Source organism: Hakea prostrata, chromosome 7, assembly GCF_041222555.1.
Source record: "Hakea prostrata isolate BN-2017 chromosome 7, UWA_Hpros_2, whole genome shotgun sequence".
Taxonomy (NCBI): Eukaryota; Viridiplantae; Streptophyta; class Magnoliopsida; order Proteales; family Proteaceae; genus Hakea; species Hakea prostrata.
In genome coordinates, this window is record NC_142606.1 from 4,669,856 (window position 1) to 4,687,703 (window position 17,848).

At 35.2% G+C, this 17,848-nt stretch overlaps 2 protein-coding genes across 2 annotated transcripts; both read left to right on the forward strand.

Moving 5' to 3' along the window:
- Positions 1 to 2,796: 2,796 nt before the first annotated feature.
- Positions 2,797 to 7,127, forward strand: LOC149009168 (sulfate transporter 1.2-like). The gene is made up of 11 exons (XM_089160781.1): positions 2,797 to 3,137; positions 3,271 to 3,445; positions 3,553 to 3,618; positions 3,706 to 3,819; positions 3,915 to 4,031; positions 4,129 to 4,255; positions 5,101 to 5,387; positions 5,473 to 5,663; positions 5,754 to 5,839; positions 5,960 to 6,120; positions 6,984 to 7,127. Exons 1-11 carry the CDS (start codon positions 2,797 to 2,799, stop codon positions 7,125 to 7,127), a joined length of 1,809 nt encoding a protein of 602 aa, XP_089016907.1.
- Positions 7,128 to 14,207: 7,080 nt separating this feature from the next.
- Positions 14,208 to 17,833, forward strand: LOC149009169 (sulfate transporter 1.3-like). The gene is made up of 13 exons (XM_089161665.1): positions 14,208 to 14,543; positions 14,625 to 14,673; positions 14,836 to 15,043; positions 15,142 to 15,316; positions 15,407 to 15,472; positions 15,686 to 15,799; positions 15,886 to 16,002; positions 16,408 to 16,534; positions 16,639 to 16,925; positions 17,016 to 17,206; positions 17,306 to 17,391; positions 17,517 to 17,593; positions 17,690 to 17,833. Exons 1-13 carry the CDS (start codon positions 14,208 to 14,210, stop codon positions 17,831 to 17,833), a joined length of 1,977 nt encoding a protein of 658 aa, XP_089017791.1.
- The last annotated feature ends 15 nt before the right edge of the window (positions 17,834 to 17,848 follow it).

Here is a 17,848-nt window from a genome sequence, read left to right on the forward strand (position 1 = left end):
CTCTCTCTCTCTCTCTCTCTTTAAGGCGGTCGGAAGAAATGATAGCGGAAATATCAGTATGTTCGTGGCTTCTTAGATGTCGTCAGATTAGAATCTATTCTATGTGGATGTGTTTACAGAAAGAAATAATCTTGAAATTCTTTATCGCACCGTTGAAATTGAATGGTTTCTTTTTCCTTTTTCTTAAACCCTCTGTTCTTCCTTTCTTGTATACTGACCGGCTCACCTAGTCACCCTATCGATGAATCGTGTTCAGCACTTCCCATTGGCCGGCCGCTGCAAGTCGCAACTTCAAAGGGAATGTGAGGGTGGGCTGGGGCTGGGGGTAAGAATTGGAGGATTTTTATTTGCAGCACAGCTGCAGAGAACGGTCACGATGAGGCCACATGGACAAAAAAACGATCTAACGGTGTAATGTGAAATAAGCTGATAGGGATATATGTGTAAAAAATATATATATATTTTACATTCAAATGTTTTATATTTTGTAATTTTAAATCAGAAACCCTGACTATACTTTGATGAGAACGAAGTCTTTAAGATCTAGTTTCAAATCAGTCACGAGAAATCTGAAATTTTTTTGGTGAATCTGAAGGTTTCAAGAGGTGGAGTATGAATAATCGTTGCAAAATAAAAATATCATCCAGCTAAAACTAAGAACATCCAAATCTATAGTGTATGGGTATGAAGTTCGAAGTCAATATGAGTCATGGAGCTCCGTTTCAGCAAATAAAAATCCAGGAAAGAAAAGGTCATGACGCTAGGCAAAAAGATCATTCTTTAGTGGGCAATTAAATATTTACATAAACACCTCTTATATTTGCAATCAATTATATTTACTATCTCTAAAATAATTGAAATTAAACTAGTCCATAAAAAAAAAATCTGAGGACAAACTTACATTAAGTATCAACACACATTTACCAAAAGAAAAAGTCTTAACACACTCTTTACAACAAAGTCTAGCGTGTCACAATAAAATAAAACAAGTGTCATATCAATGTTTTTCATATACGTCAAAACATGGCCGATTTTAGGTTTTGATCCATATATAAGGAACATGTGTCATATCAATGTCTTTCACATACACGTCAAAACATGGTTGATTTTAGGTTTTGATCAATGTATAAGGAAGTCACATTATTAATGAGGACCAAAAGCATTTGACTAGACACATTGCAATTCAATACCTGCTTGTCTAAATTTTTTTTTCTTATAACGAAGCCATCTAACTATGTATCTCAAGCATGTCATAAAATATCAATTATAAATAGAATTCAGTAACTTAAAAAACCATTTATTTGCCAACAAAACAAACTTAGAAATATTTCTTAGTAATTTTTAATTTGCATAGAGGTGCTTTTTTTTTGGTGATAAATGTACGTTAAAGGTTGAGTATTATTTTCAAAACTTAGATAGCAATACCCATGCCATGTAATAATTTATCCCAAAAGCAACTCTATGACCACCAAAATAATTTTTTCAAATTACACATGTGAGTTGTGACTATCTACACAGTAAAATTATTACGATTGCTATGACATCAAAATCATCATTATTGTATCTTCAACTGCTTAAACAAATCTGATTTACCAACGCAAGCATATCCTAGTTAAGCAAATTATTTTTGTCTAAATCATTCTTTTTGAAAATAAACTAAAGGATTTCTTGAATGACATTTAAAAATAAAGTCAAATGAACCCCCTAAAAAATTCTACAGGAGACGACACCAATTCATATGATATATTATATATTTCCTTTATACCGTATATTTACTAAAGAATATCCTATACTATACATTAATCGGTCTGATTTTGATTTTGTTGGTCCAGGAAAAAGAGTTGCTCCATGCCACCTTGACGTAGTGATGGTTCAGGTTTGAATTTCCAAAGCTGCATGCCACAGTTCCCAGCTGCTCTGCTCATTGAATGTTATATGAAAAACAGGGAAAGGGGGAAGTTCTCCCCTGTTCCCCTTGACCTTCAATCAGGTCAACTTCAGGTAAACCATTATCTATGGACATATTATTGGTGTTGACTTGTAAGGATTTAGTTTCAATAAAAAGGAAAGGTTGGGGAGGTGGCAAACAGAGCATTCATCTTGGATAAGCAAGTTTTTCAGCACCAACTGGTTCGTCAATGGAGGCATTCTTTGAAACCAGGTCAGTAATTTGAACCAAATCTACTTTTGTCATTACCTCTAAATTCCAATGAGTGACACTCTGTTGTCTCTGTCTGTACAGGTGAATGAATCCCTTTCTGTGCCAGACTTCATCAATATTATCTGGTTTCCAAATGGCTCATAATTCCATTGAAGAGCATGAGACACTGGACATGGAAGTTGTTCAGGACTTGCCATATGTTGACAAGGTGGGAATGCCTCCGAAACAAAGTCTCTTTGAGGAAGTCACAGCAACTATCACGGAAATTTTCTTTCCAGATGAACCTTTACGCCAATTCAAAGGCAAAACCTGTTCAAAAAAGTTCATGTTAGGTCTCCAATCAATTTTCCCAATTTTAGAATGGGGAAAAGATTACAATTTAAAAAAGTTCAGAGGAGATCTCATTGCCGGGCTCACCATTGCTAGCCTTGCAGTACCACAGGTAACTAACAGACAAGGAAGAGTATAATACCAAGATCAAAAAACCAAGATAATATCAACACATACATCATTCTAAAAATTGATTTCCCTTGTAAAACAGGATCTTGGGTATGCAAAGCTGGCAAATCTTGCTCCACAATATGGGCTTTGTAAGTTTTTCAGTTTTTTCAGTATTCTTGATAAAACCCCTAGTCATGGATTATAGACTGCCAGTGGTTCTATCCATTATGGTTACCATTTCAGGATTAATGACCTCTAACAGTTTTGTCGATATGTTTATCATTTCATTTAGTTTTTTCTTTTCTGGTTACTTTGAGGATTTTGCAGACACTAGTTTTGTCACACCATTGGTTTATGCCTTCCTGGGGAGTTCAAGGGATATTGCCATTGGACCAGTTGCTGTAGTATCTCTCCTAATGGGCACCTTGCTCCGGAATGAGATTGATCCTGTTAGTAATCCAGCAGCTTATACTCGACTGGCATTTACAGCCACCTTTTTTGCTGGAATTACTCAAGCTGTACTAGGTTTTTTTAGGTTGGTGATTTACATGTGGTTTTGAGTTTGACCTTATACCAAGATAGAAAGTTATATATGTGTGTTTCATTCATTTTTCTTGTTTTGAACTCCTTTTGCTTTTCTGAAATCTACTTTATGCTACCATCTCTAGATTGGGATTCTTGGTTGACTTCCTATCCCATGCCACTATTATTGGCTTCATGGCTGGAGCTGGCATTACAATTGGTCTTCAACAGCTAAAAGGTTTTCTCGGCATTCAGAACTTCACACAGAACAGTGACATTGTGTCTGTTCTGAGCTCAGTGTTTAGCGCTGCACCTCATGGGGTAGGTAATCTAATAGTAAAATCATTCTATAATGGATGAAATGCATAGCCATCAATTATGAAACACACAATGTAATACAAGTCATCAAATCTAACTTCATTTTGCAGTGGAGCTGGCCAAATATTCTCATTGGAGCATCATTCCTGATTTTCCTTCTAGTTGCAAAGTACATTGTAAGGGTTCTCATTCATGTACCTCTATCTGTCCCTGATTTTGTAGTATTGTGTGTCTTATGACCCTTGCATGATTGAGAGAAACAGGGGACAAAGAACAAGCGGTTCTTTTGGGTGTCTGCAATTGCACCATTGACATCTGTTATATTAGCCACTTTTTTTGTGTACATCACCAATGCACAGAAAAATGGTGTAATAATTGTAAGTGATGTATTCTTCTTTTCTTTGAATTTTCAATACAAAAGACACTGATGGTTTCAGTAGCTGATAATTCTAGTAATGTATGAACTGTGAAGGTGAACCAGATACAAAAAGGCATCAATCCACCATCTGTAAATGAAATTTATTTCTCTGGGAAATACCTAGTATCAGGTGTTAAGGTGGGTATCGAAGCTGGTGTGATAGCATTAACGGTAAGCCAATTATGATGCCTCACTCTCAAATGCTAACATAGATTTAATATCTTAAATATTTCCCGTATCTGAATGTAAGTTGCTTTGGATTCATTAGGAATCAATTGCAATTGGAAGAACATTTGCATCAGTCAAAGGATATCAACTCGATGGAAACAAAGAAATGGTGGCATTAGGAGTGACGAACATCATTGGTTCAATGACTTCTTGTTATACAGCCACAGGTATTAAAAGAATTGTTGAAGTATATGCACTTTGAAATATTTACTGTTTACGGTACTGTTCATGTGAACAGTAAAGTATGATATTTACTGTTCACGTTATTGTTCACGTGAACAGTAAAGTATAATTTTTACTGTTTACGTGAACAATAAAATCTGTTTGTATGATGTTAGTGATGCTACTCTACTTTCTATTTCTAATGTTGGAGTCTTGCTACGTAAGTTTTGGGAGTTTTTAGAAAGCATAGTTTCTATTTTGGTGGTAGTTTTTATTTTCAGACATTTCTATTTTAGGAGCTAGGAAGTTACTAAATTGTAATTTTTTGTTTCCTTTTTCTAGAGGACAATTACTTGTCTCTTAAGTTGTATTAGATTCATTAGAAGTTATAAATAAAAGGGCTCTGTGATTCTAGACTCTTAAGCAAGAATCACGTGCCTCTTCTACTGGTTCTTCATCTCTCTTCTCTTCTTCTTCTTCTCTCTTTTCTCTATTCAAGTTCAACTGCTGTTCTGATTATTTAAAGCTTGTTTTCTAACAATAATTATTGTCAACAAGATTCCCAAATGATAAGGGAAAAAACCATACACAATATTTAAAGCGGACCATAAATTACTAAAAGAAAAAAACAAAGAATCTACACATTGTGCAAGTGCAAGAAGCCTACAATATCTACAAAAAGACATCTTTAGGAGGTCAATAAAGAACAAGGGAAGGTTACTACAAACATTTTATGAGGTCAAACTATTTCATGTTGAATCCACCAAGAAACCCAAAATTTGGATCAGAGATTACTGTGCTCTAATCAAAAGTTTGTCTGCTGGATTAATGATCTTCTCTTCCCTTGCAGGTTCTTTCACTCGCTCAGCTGTGAACTACATGGCTGGTTGCCAAACTGCTGTCTCCAACATTGTGATGGCGATCATTGTCTTACTAGTTCTAGAATTAATAACACCTGCCTTTCAGTATACTCCAAATGCTGTTCTTTCTTCTATCATTATTGCAGCAGTAGTTAGCCTGATTGACATTCAGGCTGCAGTGCTTATATGGAAGACAGACAAATCGGATTTCATTGCTTGTCTAGGAGCTTTTATTGGTGTAGTATTTTACTCTGTTGAGATTGGACTCTTGATTGCAGTAAGGAATCGGATTCATAATTTCTAAAATTTTGAGATCTGTCAAGTAACATTCACTCAGGTGTCTCCACTGTTTGTTGTGGTAGGTATGCATATCCTTTGCTAAAATACTCCTACAAGTTACAAGGCCACGGACTGCAATACTTGGAAATATCCCCAGAACAACAGTCTATAGGAACATCCGACAATATCCAGAAGCAACCAAGGTTTCTGGTGTACTTATTGTAAGAGTTGATTCTGCAATATACTTTTCCAACTCAAATTATGTCAGGGAGAGGTAATATGCTACTTGGTACTTCATCTTTCATTTGTAACTCTTGAAAAACAAAGCATCAGGAACAAAATCATTAAAATAAAGTTCTTGCAGGATCTTGAGATGGTTAATAGATGAAGAAGAGCAACTGAAAGCAAAAGACCTACCAAGAATCCAGATCTTGATAATTGATATGTCATGTAATCAATCACAAATTTATTTAGTTATTTATGTATTTTTTTCAATGCCACTCTTTTCTATCAGGTTTTCTTTCTTAGCACACACTCTTTTGAAGCTCATTTTCATAATGTATGTCACAGCGGTTACCGACATTGACACTAGTGGTATCCATGCCTTGGAAGAGCTGTACAGGAATCTCCAGAGGAGAAATGTTCAAGTAAGAAGAAAAACTAGATCTATCAAATTCTTACCATCAAAACCACTGACACACCACCTTCCACCCTACCACTCCAAAAAAAATGTTTGGGTTCCTTTTCTCACTTTTATGACACTGCATAGACAGCTATTTCATCTTTGGCATCAACCAATGATTCAAGTGGTACACAGTATGTAGGTGTATATGTGGAAAATCTTGCTGTCAACCCGTGTAGACGAACTAAGAAATTGTACCGGAACTTTTTCCCTTTGTTTTATTCCCTAAAAGTTATTTCGTGCATGATATTCCAGTCATTCTCCATGGACAATGAGATGTCATTTTTCCCTATGTATGTTTCCTACTTAGCTCATATCTTGTTCTTTGGTAGTGCAACAGGAGTCCTCTTCAGGTTGTACCACAAGAACTGATATGTGGACCATGTTTAATACCAATGTTATGTTTTGTTGTTCTTATCCCCCCCCCCCAAAAAAAAAAAAAAAAAAAAAAAAAAAAAAAAGCAAGTCATTTTCAAGTTATTCTAAAAACTCTTATTTTACCCATAACTAAAATAATTTTGAGAAATAGGACAATGTGCAAATTATGTAGAAAATCATGCATTTACATGTCACTATGTTTCCCAGGACCATTTACTCCAATATTCTAGAACATCTTCCCCATGTTTGGATTGAAAATTATTCAGTTACCTAAAAAATACACAAAATTATGTTTCTAAGAGAATCAACTCCTAAAAGTATGTCATTATTTTATAAATGTGTTGAATTTCATTGTAACTCTTATAAGCACAACAACTGATCCCTGATAATATTCTGAAATATACTTGAAATTATGCTCAAGATAGAGATGCTATTGATGGAAGTTTTCTTTGGGATATGCTGACATATTTATTTTAGTACCTTGTGCTTATCATAAACTACAGAAGTTCTTTATTAATCCCATGTCTTCTTTAGCTTGTCATAGCAAATCCTGGGCTGGAGGTGATGGAGAAACTTTGTGCATCCAAGTTTACAGACATGATTGGGAACGAGAATATCTTCCTCAGAGTGGCAGATGCTGTGGCAACATATGCTCCTAAGATGGTAGAAGAAACCTAAGGAGATGGATGCATACCTATCTTCAATACAGAACTAATGCATTTCACATTTCAAGTTCAACAAGTCAAAGCTTTGCACATGCCATTACTTGAGTAAATTGAGGGGAAAGGATTGCTTACATGTAACAAAATTGTAAATAAAAGTAAAAATTGACAAAAACAAGAATAGTTGTGCAGTGATTGTAAAAATGTTTGTGCATATTTATAACATGTAACCTTCTTTTGATATGGCTTCGTCTTATTTCCATAAGTTCTTTATGTCAGGATAAAAAAAAGGGATCCAAATTGACTCCTAAGTGTACTTTCTACCCAAATTTTCAAGAGTTGTCATTGTGTAACAGAATTTACCTTCAATAAAGAACTATAATAATTCAACTAAAAAGGAGAATAAGATCACAAATTATTTGATACCTTCAGGAGTGCCCAAAAAAAAATTCCCACGGATGAATATAAAAAATCGGCCTTTCATTTAGACTTTCATCCAAGATCTAAGATCATCATACTTAGATGACCTCCTTTCACTTCTCTCACTGGGTACACTTATGTCAAAGTGTTGACAATGTTTATGAATTTGACAGACAAAAGAAGTTCTTATTTTTTGGTTGGGGGGGGGGGGGGGGGGGAGGTGAAGAAAAGTTCTATCCCTAGTGCCTCTGAAGCAACTGGAAACCTCTTTAACAAGTTCAATAGAGCAGGTTCCAGGTAAAAAATGGTGGACACATTAAGCCCTTGGGAAACCAGGAGTGTATCGTTACATTCCAGAATGAACTCACAGATAATTTATTTTGAAGTGGTCCAAACATAAACCCTTTGGACTAGAAAAATCAGCGCGTCCACCAATGAATCAGGGCAAGAAAAGTTGCAGTGAGAGTGGAAGGGATTGGAGGGATATATGAATGTCAGGTTGATTTCTATTCCGTTCTCTAAACAAAATTAAGAGGACGGAAGGGGAAATAGTAGTAATGAGTGAACTCAACTAACGGAATCATCATTCAAAAATTAGAGGCAGATCAGGGCTATAATCTTCTGGAGATGCTTATAGTGTCTTTTGCTAAGTTAAATTTTGCAATTCACCAGAAACAAAAAAATAATAATAATAAAAATAAAATAAAGTTACAAACAGAGACTCAGAGACATTCCGTGATGAGATCTCTCCGACTAAATAACGATACAAATAAACACACAAAGTAGAAATTAAATAAATACATAATTAAATAAAGATCATCTAGTTTAAACTTGAAAGTTTAAGGGATCGGGATTCTTACCTCTACAGAGATGTTCCAGAGATACTGTGGTTGCTGAAGTACTGGAGTTCTTGGAGGAAGAACAGAGACCTTGTAGTATCGAGAGGAGAGCCAAGGAGCAAAGTTTGCCCTAGGAGATAACTGTGATAGACGGAGAAATCATCGCAGCAGAAAGGAGGATATGTTTAGATCTTTGAGAAGACAATAATCCCTCGTATGAATCCGAACCAGAGGTATCGTTCACCAGTTCTTCCTCAAAAGTCAAGATTCAAGACTGTTCGCGATTCGTTTTCGGACCCCTTCTCAATCTGTTTCATGCTGAAAAGTGACAATCAAATTGTTGTAACTCCTCCGGTTTCGTGCGCAACGTCCCGAATGGCGGGAAATGATCTATGTTTTACACTTCTACCTTTGCCTTACAATTACAAACACTTACATGGAGATCCCTTAAATTTAAAAGATTACATCCTTTCCCTTAAAGACTAACACCGATAATCATAACATCGAAAAAAAGAATTTTTTACGTATGAACCCACTTAATAGAAGATAAATTAATGTTGGATCTTTTAATGCAATATATTATGTTTAGGTGCCAATAAGATTTATACCATCTCCCATCATTAAGTGTATTTAAATTTCAAACTTGGAGAGACCATGTCACACCCCATCCAGCCAGTTCAGGACACATCTGAACACCTGTGGAGGTGATAACACTATACGATTAGGTTCACGGCCAATCCATAGTAATACAATACCACATAACATAATTTATAAACAAAGGAATTAAAGTATCAAAAGTAATTGTTCTTGTTTTTGTCCTATTAGGAAGAGATGGTTTCTATTTTCCCAAGTGGGTTATCGGAAAAATGTCAATTCAGTTGAAGATTTTAGGGTTGGCGAGGGAGAGTGATAGTCATGACTTCAAGGGTTGCAGTGGTAAGGTTAGGTATTAAGAATGTTGGCATTAGAATTAAAGTATCATATGTACGTAATTGAGGGTGTTTTGGTCATTAAACAACCTAAGGAGTATTTTGGTTCCTCCAAGTTTGAAATTTGAAAATATTTAATAGTGGAAAACGATATTAGTTTGGTTGGGGCCCATACGTAATATATATTGCACTAAGGTATTATACGTAATTATTTTAGCTACAAGGGCATTATGCGTGATTTTCTCCAGATGTTACAATTGCTATGGACTTGGACGCCGTTAAATGAAAGTAAAAGAGGCGGCCTTATGGACCTATGATACTGATAGCCCATTTCATGGCCCGATACACAACCCATTTGGTAGTCCTCTTGGCCCACTGGTTGACTTGAATTGATACTATTGGCCTGACGGCCCTGACCCAGTTGAAGCCCATTTCATTCTGTAAAATGTCACCCTCTAACCCCATCCCATGGCAGGATGCTAAAATGACCACCTTACCCATGTAGATGCATTGAATGGATTGAACTCATACATTTTTATTTTTAATAGATTTTTTTTATTTATAATTTTCTCTTGAAAAGCCATATTTTTCTATTATTAGGTCCATCTCATGTATTTATGTTGCAATATAAAACTAGCCCTTATCTTAGGATGAATGAGAATTTCTTATTTATTTATTTATTATTATTATTATTTTTTATGATGGGATAGTTAAGAATAAAATAAATAAAAATAAAAATAAAGGTTAAGGGCTAAAATTTTAAAAAAACCGAGCAGAATCTTTCTTGGAAATATTTTAAATATTTTTTAATTAATGATACATGAATGAAATACATAGTCCTAGTGACATGTCACACATTCTAACACCGGTATGCTTATCGAAGCTAAGAACAAGGCAATAAGAATGAGAAGATTCCGAATCACTTCCATAGAGGAGAAGTGTATGATTTTCGCACACTTTTCTATTGCATGATAGAAGTAGGATTCACGTGGGACCTACTAGAAGTGTCATCTTTGATTCATTTTGTCAGAAAATCATTAGTAAATCATCTTTATTATATAATGAAGAAGCGTGAGAAAAACACAGACCTCTACCTGATGATTGAAAATTTAAAAATGAATAGCATGTGAACTTCCATCACGAAGCACACAAGAGTTCAGTATTCCTTTTTGGGTGTGAATTGTGTGAATCAGGGCAGTATCTGGGTAATTGTTTATTGCTTCTTTTTTTTTTGGATATGAGTTTCATTCGGACCAGCTTGTGCGCACCACGATTACATTCTCAAGGGAGCTTTTAATATAATTAATTGTTGCGTTGTAGTGATACAATCTGACGTTAGAATTTGATGGATCAACTGTTTGCCGAACGATGGATGATACCCACCAATCTACGTGGGCCGAAAAAAATGTATGGAACAGGTTGGACTGTACCTTCTGGGCCGGGCCCATCGTGAGTTGGAAGAACTAATAATTACTCAACAGCACCTGATTGGTAAAAATAATGTTGTGATCCTTGTTTAACCCGAGCAACGTGACTTTGGCTAATAATAAGTGGGCCCACTGGCCCACCGTTGGACCCTTTGTGGGCTCATTGTCTGCTTGCATTGTGGGTCTTGCACCCACATGTAGACCTGTAAGTGGATTGGATTCAACTCGGATACACTAGTATCCGAATTCAAATCCGATAAGCAAAACCGCTATCCGAGTCCAAGTCTGAATCAGAATCCAAATCCGAATCAAGTAGAAATTTAGAAACGGTTTCCGAATTCGAATCTAGAACATTATCGGATATCCGATAAACTATCCGATTATTGATTGGTGATTATCATTTAAATTTTTTTTTCAATTTTCAATTTTCGATTACCGATTATCAGTTTCCGAATCCGATTATTAGCCTCTTTTGTTAGAGAAAAAAATTTAATACTTTATTCAAGATGGATTATTTTCGATTTTTTATTATCTGGTTACTGATTACCGGTTTTCAAATCCGATTATCATTCATTTAGAAAAAATAATTTGTTGAATACTTTATTTATTCGGATACTATCTAATTTGATAAGCAATTATCCGAATATGATCCTGTTGCTTAACGAATAGATACGAATATTTTCCGGTAAGAAAAGTTTTGGATACGAATATCCTTAAACGAATATGAATGTGAATTCATAGGCGGATTTCGGCTATCCATTTACATGTGTACCCACATGCATAATTGTAATTTCAAAATCAAATGTGTATTTAGCAACCTATTCCTTCCCCCCGATCCCCATAGATGGCGGGCATTTAAGTAATCCAACGATTATTTAATTTAAACTAAATTTGAATTTTATTTAAACCCACCCATAAATTTGAATTTTATTTAAACTATAGTTTGTTGGGTAACCTTTGGATTACTTAAATTCCTTTGTATGCGGGAATTGTAAGGAAATGAATTACAGAGGATGTGAATCCGTATTTAGACAGGCTTAGAATGGTTCCCACTCGTTTACCCAAACCCACAAAAAAAAAACAAAGTGGTCCCCAGTCAAATAATTATCTTGACTTTTCAATGGCTGTACACATACCATAGGCGAACCACAAGCCAACCTTTTTTTTTAATTTTTGAATGGGGATAATATATATAAGAAATGGGAATTGAAGATATTACATATGCCATCACATCAGCAAGAGTCGAATTCATGACTAATATTTTTAAGACGTATTGATTTTATTAATCAAGCAACCTTGCGTTGCTACCACACGCCAGCCTTGATACCTGCGGTGAAAGGATGGAAATTGAAAGAGTACATAACATAGTCTAAATAAGTCCATACTTAACCTCAATGGGTTAGTTAAGTTGGCAAAATATCAACGTTTTCTAGTATGAAATCAATAATTCAAGTCTCTCTAAAACCAAGGATGAAACCTCGCTATATATTTAGTTAAATATAAAAACTCTCACACAGTTTCTTTTCCAACTATGTGGGCCCAATGCATCTAGGTTCATGTACATTTTTGCTCATCTTGAATCTGTACCGAGAGAGAGAGAGTCTCCATCTTGGATAAGCAATACTTTCCAGAGTTTATAGTAATTGTATTTTATGTTTAATTGAATTCATATCTCAATCTCTCATGTAGTTTATTATAGAATCCCAAGGGAACACAAAGATTCAAAGAATCTACTAACCTCGCTTGCATGAATTGGACTCTAAATAGATTTTAAGTCTTAATCATTTAGAACTTTTGTCCCCTCATTGAATTACTCTTTCTAACTAGGTTAAACAACTCAATTAGTAACCCCGTGCATACTTACAAATGGTATATATTACTCTGCATAATTACATGCATGAGACAAACCATGTCTGATGAGAAGCATAACAAGGTTCATGGCATTGTTAGTGTCTTGGGTCACTTTACATTCTGTGTCTATTTAAAACAAAGAGTAAATTATACTGACACCTCAAAATGGAGGCCTTAAAGCACTGACACCGCCATTTTATGTTTAAAAAACAGAGACCCGAAAATTGAAAATTTTTTTTTGAATATATTTGTCAAATTTATCCCTAAAAACAATTAAATTACTATTTATCACTGATTATATCCCTATAATAAACAATGTCTGAAAGGTTTTCAGTGAAAATTTTAAAAAATTTATCCAATGAAAATTTAATTTTGAGGTCTCTGTGCTTTTTAAACTTAAAGTGGGGTGTTAGTGCTTTAAAGCCTCCATTTTGGAATGCTAATGCAATTTGCTCTAAAACAAATGATACAAGAATTCATTTTAATCAAAATAAAAATAAGGTTTGATAACTTTTGTCCATAATAAATTATGAAATGAAAAATAAGTTTGGCATATCAAGATGAAAAATTGATAGAAAAAATATTAATAAAAAATGAGAATGAATCATTAGGGTCCGGGAGGGAGAAAAAAGAGAAATGAGGCTCTCATAAAAAGAATGTACATCTACTATCATATAAAAAGACAAAAATGAACTATCATAAAAAGAATGTATATTTTTCTATCATATAAAAAGACGAAAATGGAGCTCTCATAAAAAGAATGTGTGTTTACTATCATATTCTCAATTTGTATTATTTGGAGTATTAAGTGACTTTTTACAAAAATGGATAGAATGAGTTTTGAACTCAAACCCACAACAGAGAAAAAAGAAAAAGAAAAACAGAAATTTGAAAAAAAAAAATTGAAAAATATCAGAAATTGTGAATAAGAATTGATTAAAGAAAAAAAAAAAAAAAAATAGTGTGCGTCTGCCTAGGCAGCGGGTTTCTTCTAATTTGTTTCCACCATGAAAAAAATTCAGAGTGAAAGAAATTACCCATGAAGGTATTTGCTTTCTGAGCTGTTCAGGAATATACCTATGATGGAGGAAAAAGAAAAACTGAGGTCAGTTCCTCCTACATGAATCATTTGGCTTTGAATGACCCAGCTGATTTCGCTAAATGTAATGTAAATCAACTCAATTCAATTACGTCTCCTTCCAGCAGTGTGTTTGCGAGACTAAGTGATGTCAATCTTCGCTGATCATTGGAGAAGTTAGCCATAGAATCTCAATTGAAAGTAACTTAAAACCATTATAAATTAGAGCTTCTGTTGAAACAAAAATGATAGAAGACTCCACACTAAGAAGTGTGCAGTCATCTAAATTAGCTTCAAGGCTCAAGGTGAGAGTTCCTAAGCTATTATTATTTGTTTTCCCCTCTGCAGATCGTATGAGATATTTCCAGTTTTGGGATTTTAGTTTTTCCAATCAAAATCAAAGCCCATATATTGATCCTACGCGTTCTGTAAATATCCAACTTTGAAGGTTTGTAGTTTTAGAACCCTAATGTGATTGTTGTTCCTTCTGTTATATATGCAGGTGAAAATATACCATTTGTCTTGAAGCTTGATTAATATTATCAGTTTACAATGGGTCATCCTTCAGTTGAACTACCAGAAACAAAGAAGATAGAGGTTGCACGCATGAGGTCCTCACACATTTACGCAGAAGAAACACCATATGTTCCCAAGGTGGCAGTGCCTCCCAAACAGAACCTCTTCAAGGAAATAACAACAGCTTCCAAGGAAATGTTCTTCCCTGATGACCCTCTACGCGAATTCAAAGGCCAACCCAAATCAAAGAAACTTTTGCTAGGTATCGAATCAGTTTTCCCAATTATAGAATGGGGGAGACGTTACAATTTATCAAAGTTCAAAGGAGATCTTATTTCTGGACTCACCATTGCTAGTCTCTCCATACCACAGGTAGCTATGAGACAACAATTAAATAACATTCAGAAAGAAAAAAATGAATAACACTAACAGTTGTTTTGCCTTGTAAAACAGGGAATTGGATATGCAAAGCTTGCAAATCTTTCTCCTCAATATGGGCTTTGTAAGTTTTTCTTTGTATTCTTTAGTCACAACTTGCTCTTTATTAATGCATCCATCGACCTAGGACTCATTTGATTATCAAACAAATCCTTAATTTATTATTTCATTTGGCTCTTTGCTAATTTGCTTCTTAATACGGATGTATTTTCGACGATTTTTACAGACTCTAGCTTTTCTCCACCATTGGTTTATGCTTTCCTGGGGTCTTCCAGAGAGATAGCCATTGGACCAATTGCTGTTGTGTCTCTTCTGATGGGCACCATGCTCCGAGCTGTGATTGATCCCATTGCTAATCCGGTTGCTTATACTCAACTGGCATTTACTGCTACTTTCTTTGCTGGAGTTACTCAAGCAGCACTTGGGTTTTTCAGGTTTGTCCCTTGGTTTTGCTTGTTCATTTGGTATCTCTTAAACTGAAGATATTTCAATACTGAAACGTTTTCTGGTGATCCTATGTATGTATCTCTAGGTTGGGGTTCTTGATTGACTTCCTATCTCATGCCACCATTATTGGGTATATGGGTGGTTCTGCCATTACAATTGGTCTTCAACAGCTTAAAGGTTTTATGGGCATATTAAACTTTACAACAAATGCTGACATCGTGTCTGTTATGACCTCAGTATTCGCTGGAGCACCTAAAGGGGTAACCGACCTTACAGATTTACAGTCCTTCAGTTAACATAATATCTGAAGATCAAAAGTCGCAAAACTGACCATCTCCAAACTTTTGCAGTGGAGCTGGCAAAATATCCTCATTGGAGCATCGTTCTTGATTTTCCTTCTGATCACCAAGTACATCGTAAGTGTCATTGTTCATGTAGCCTTTTCTTCTTCTTCTTTTTTTCCCTGCTAAAATGTCATATATATTAAATTAATAAGGGAAAAAAAAAAAAAAAAATAAAAATTATATTTGCAGAGCATGAAAAATTATTCATGTACCCCAATTTACCCAGATATTTATAGTATTTAAAGTCCTCTGATCTTATCTATGCATTGTATGGGAGAAACACAGGGAAAGAAGTATAAGAAGCTTTTCTGGGTGTCTGCAATTGCTCCATTTTCATCTCTTGTCATAGCCACCTTGTTTGTGTACATCACCCAAGGACAGCTACATGGTGTTCTAACGGTAAGTCACAAACTTCTTGAATTTTAAACACAAATTAGCATCTGTAACTACAGAAACTGATAACCCTTAGTAACATAAATATGCAGGTGAGCAACATACAGAAAGGTATCAATCCACTATCCGCAAATCAACTATATTTCAGTGGACCATACCTACTTGCAGCTATAAGGATCGGTGTCGTAGCTGGAATGATAGCATTAACGGTAAGCCAATTATGTGTTAGGTTTGGGTATGTCTTGTATTCTACAGTTCTACATCATTGGAGTTTGGTTAAAATTGTAATTGTATGGGGATTAGGGTTTCAAATTCCCTTATAAATTATCTTTGTGGGATAACCTGGGGGAAGAAAAAAAGTCAAGCAAAATATAGCACTTTGTAAGATGTGCAGGAGTGATAAGGTTTTCAGAATATAATGAAATCTCTATTTCTTTCTGGTGGATGTAGGCAATTTTGCCCAACCATGCACATTAATTCTTTGTTGTTGTGAGTGTGTTTTGCATGTGTTATTTTCTCTCGTCGTGCATCTGTCTCAACATTATGATGCCTCCACTCAAACTCTTAAGAATTTTCCTGCATCTAATTAACTACATATGCTTTGTATTTAATAGGAATCAATAGCAGTTGGAAGAACATTTGCATCAGTGAACGATTACCAAATTAATGGAAACAAAGAAATGATGTCAATAGGAATCATGAATATTATTGGTTCAATGACTTCTTGCTATGTAACAACAGGTATTACAAGAACCATACATTATCATTCCCTCCTTATATATAATAATAGGCTTCAAGCCTTCAACATAACTTTGTGAGATTAATGAGCTTTTCTTCATTTGCAGGTGCATTCTCTCGCACAGCTGTGAACTACATGGCAGGCTGCAAAACTGCTGCCTCCAACATTGTGATGTCAATAATCGTTTTACTAGTTCTAGAACTGCTCACCCCAGTCTTCGCATTCACCCCAAATGCTGTTATTTCTGCTATCATTATTTCGGCTGTAGTTAGCCTGATTGACATTCCAGCTGCAATACAAATATGGAAGACAGATAAACTTGATTTCCTCGCTTGCCTTGGAGCATTTATTGGCACTGTTTTTGACTCTGTGGAAATTGGCCTCTTGATTGCAGTAAGCAATTGGATTTTAAGCTCATCATATAGTAATTCGAGCAAGTATAATCAACTTAATTAATGGTGTCTCCTTTGTACTTTATGGCAGGTTTGCATATCCTTTGCTAAATTACTCTTACCATTCACAAGACCCCAGATTTCAATACTTGGAAATATTCCCACCACAACAGTGTACAGGAACATCGATCAATATCCAGAGGCAACCAAGGTTCCTGGTGTACTTATAGTGAGAGTTGATTCTGCGATATACTTTTCCAACTCCAACTATGTCAGGGAGAGGTAAGAAATCTATCTATGACTGATGCGCCAAAATCTTCGTAGCCAGTGGAACATATTAAATCAGGACCTTTAATCTATACCATAATAAATTTCTTGCAGGATCTTGAGATGGTTAACAGATGAGGAGAGGCAATTAAACACTAAAAGCCTACCAAGAATCCAGTTCGTAGTAATTGACATGTCACGTAAGCAATCACAAATTGATCTTCCTTTCCTTCCAAATGTCATTTTTTTCTTCTGTCAGAGTTCTTGTTCAGCCCATTTCCTTTTGAAAGCTCATCGTCTTAATATTGTATACAATTTTCCACAGCGGTGATTGACATTGATACCAGTGGTATCCATTCCTTGGAGGAGCTAAACAGGAGTCTCCAGAAGAAAAATGTTACGGTAAGCAGCTATATATATATAAACAATCTTTGGCTTGATTAAGAGATGAAACACTCCTAGCTAAAATGTGTGTTATCGTTTCTATTTGTTCCTTAGCTTGTCTTAGCAAATCCGGGGCCGAAGGTGATGGAAAAGCTTCATGTATCCAAGTTTACAGATTTGATTGGCGATGAGAATATCTTCCTTACAGTCAAAGATGCCGTGGCAAACTGTGCACCAAAAGCTTTAGAAGAAGCCTGATGAGAATATTGATGC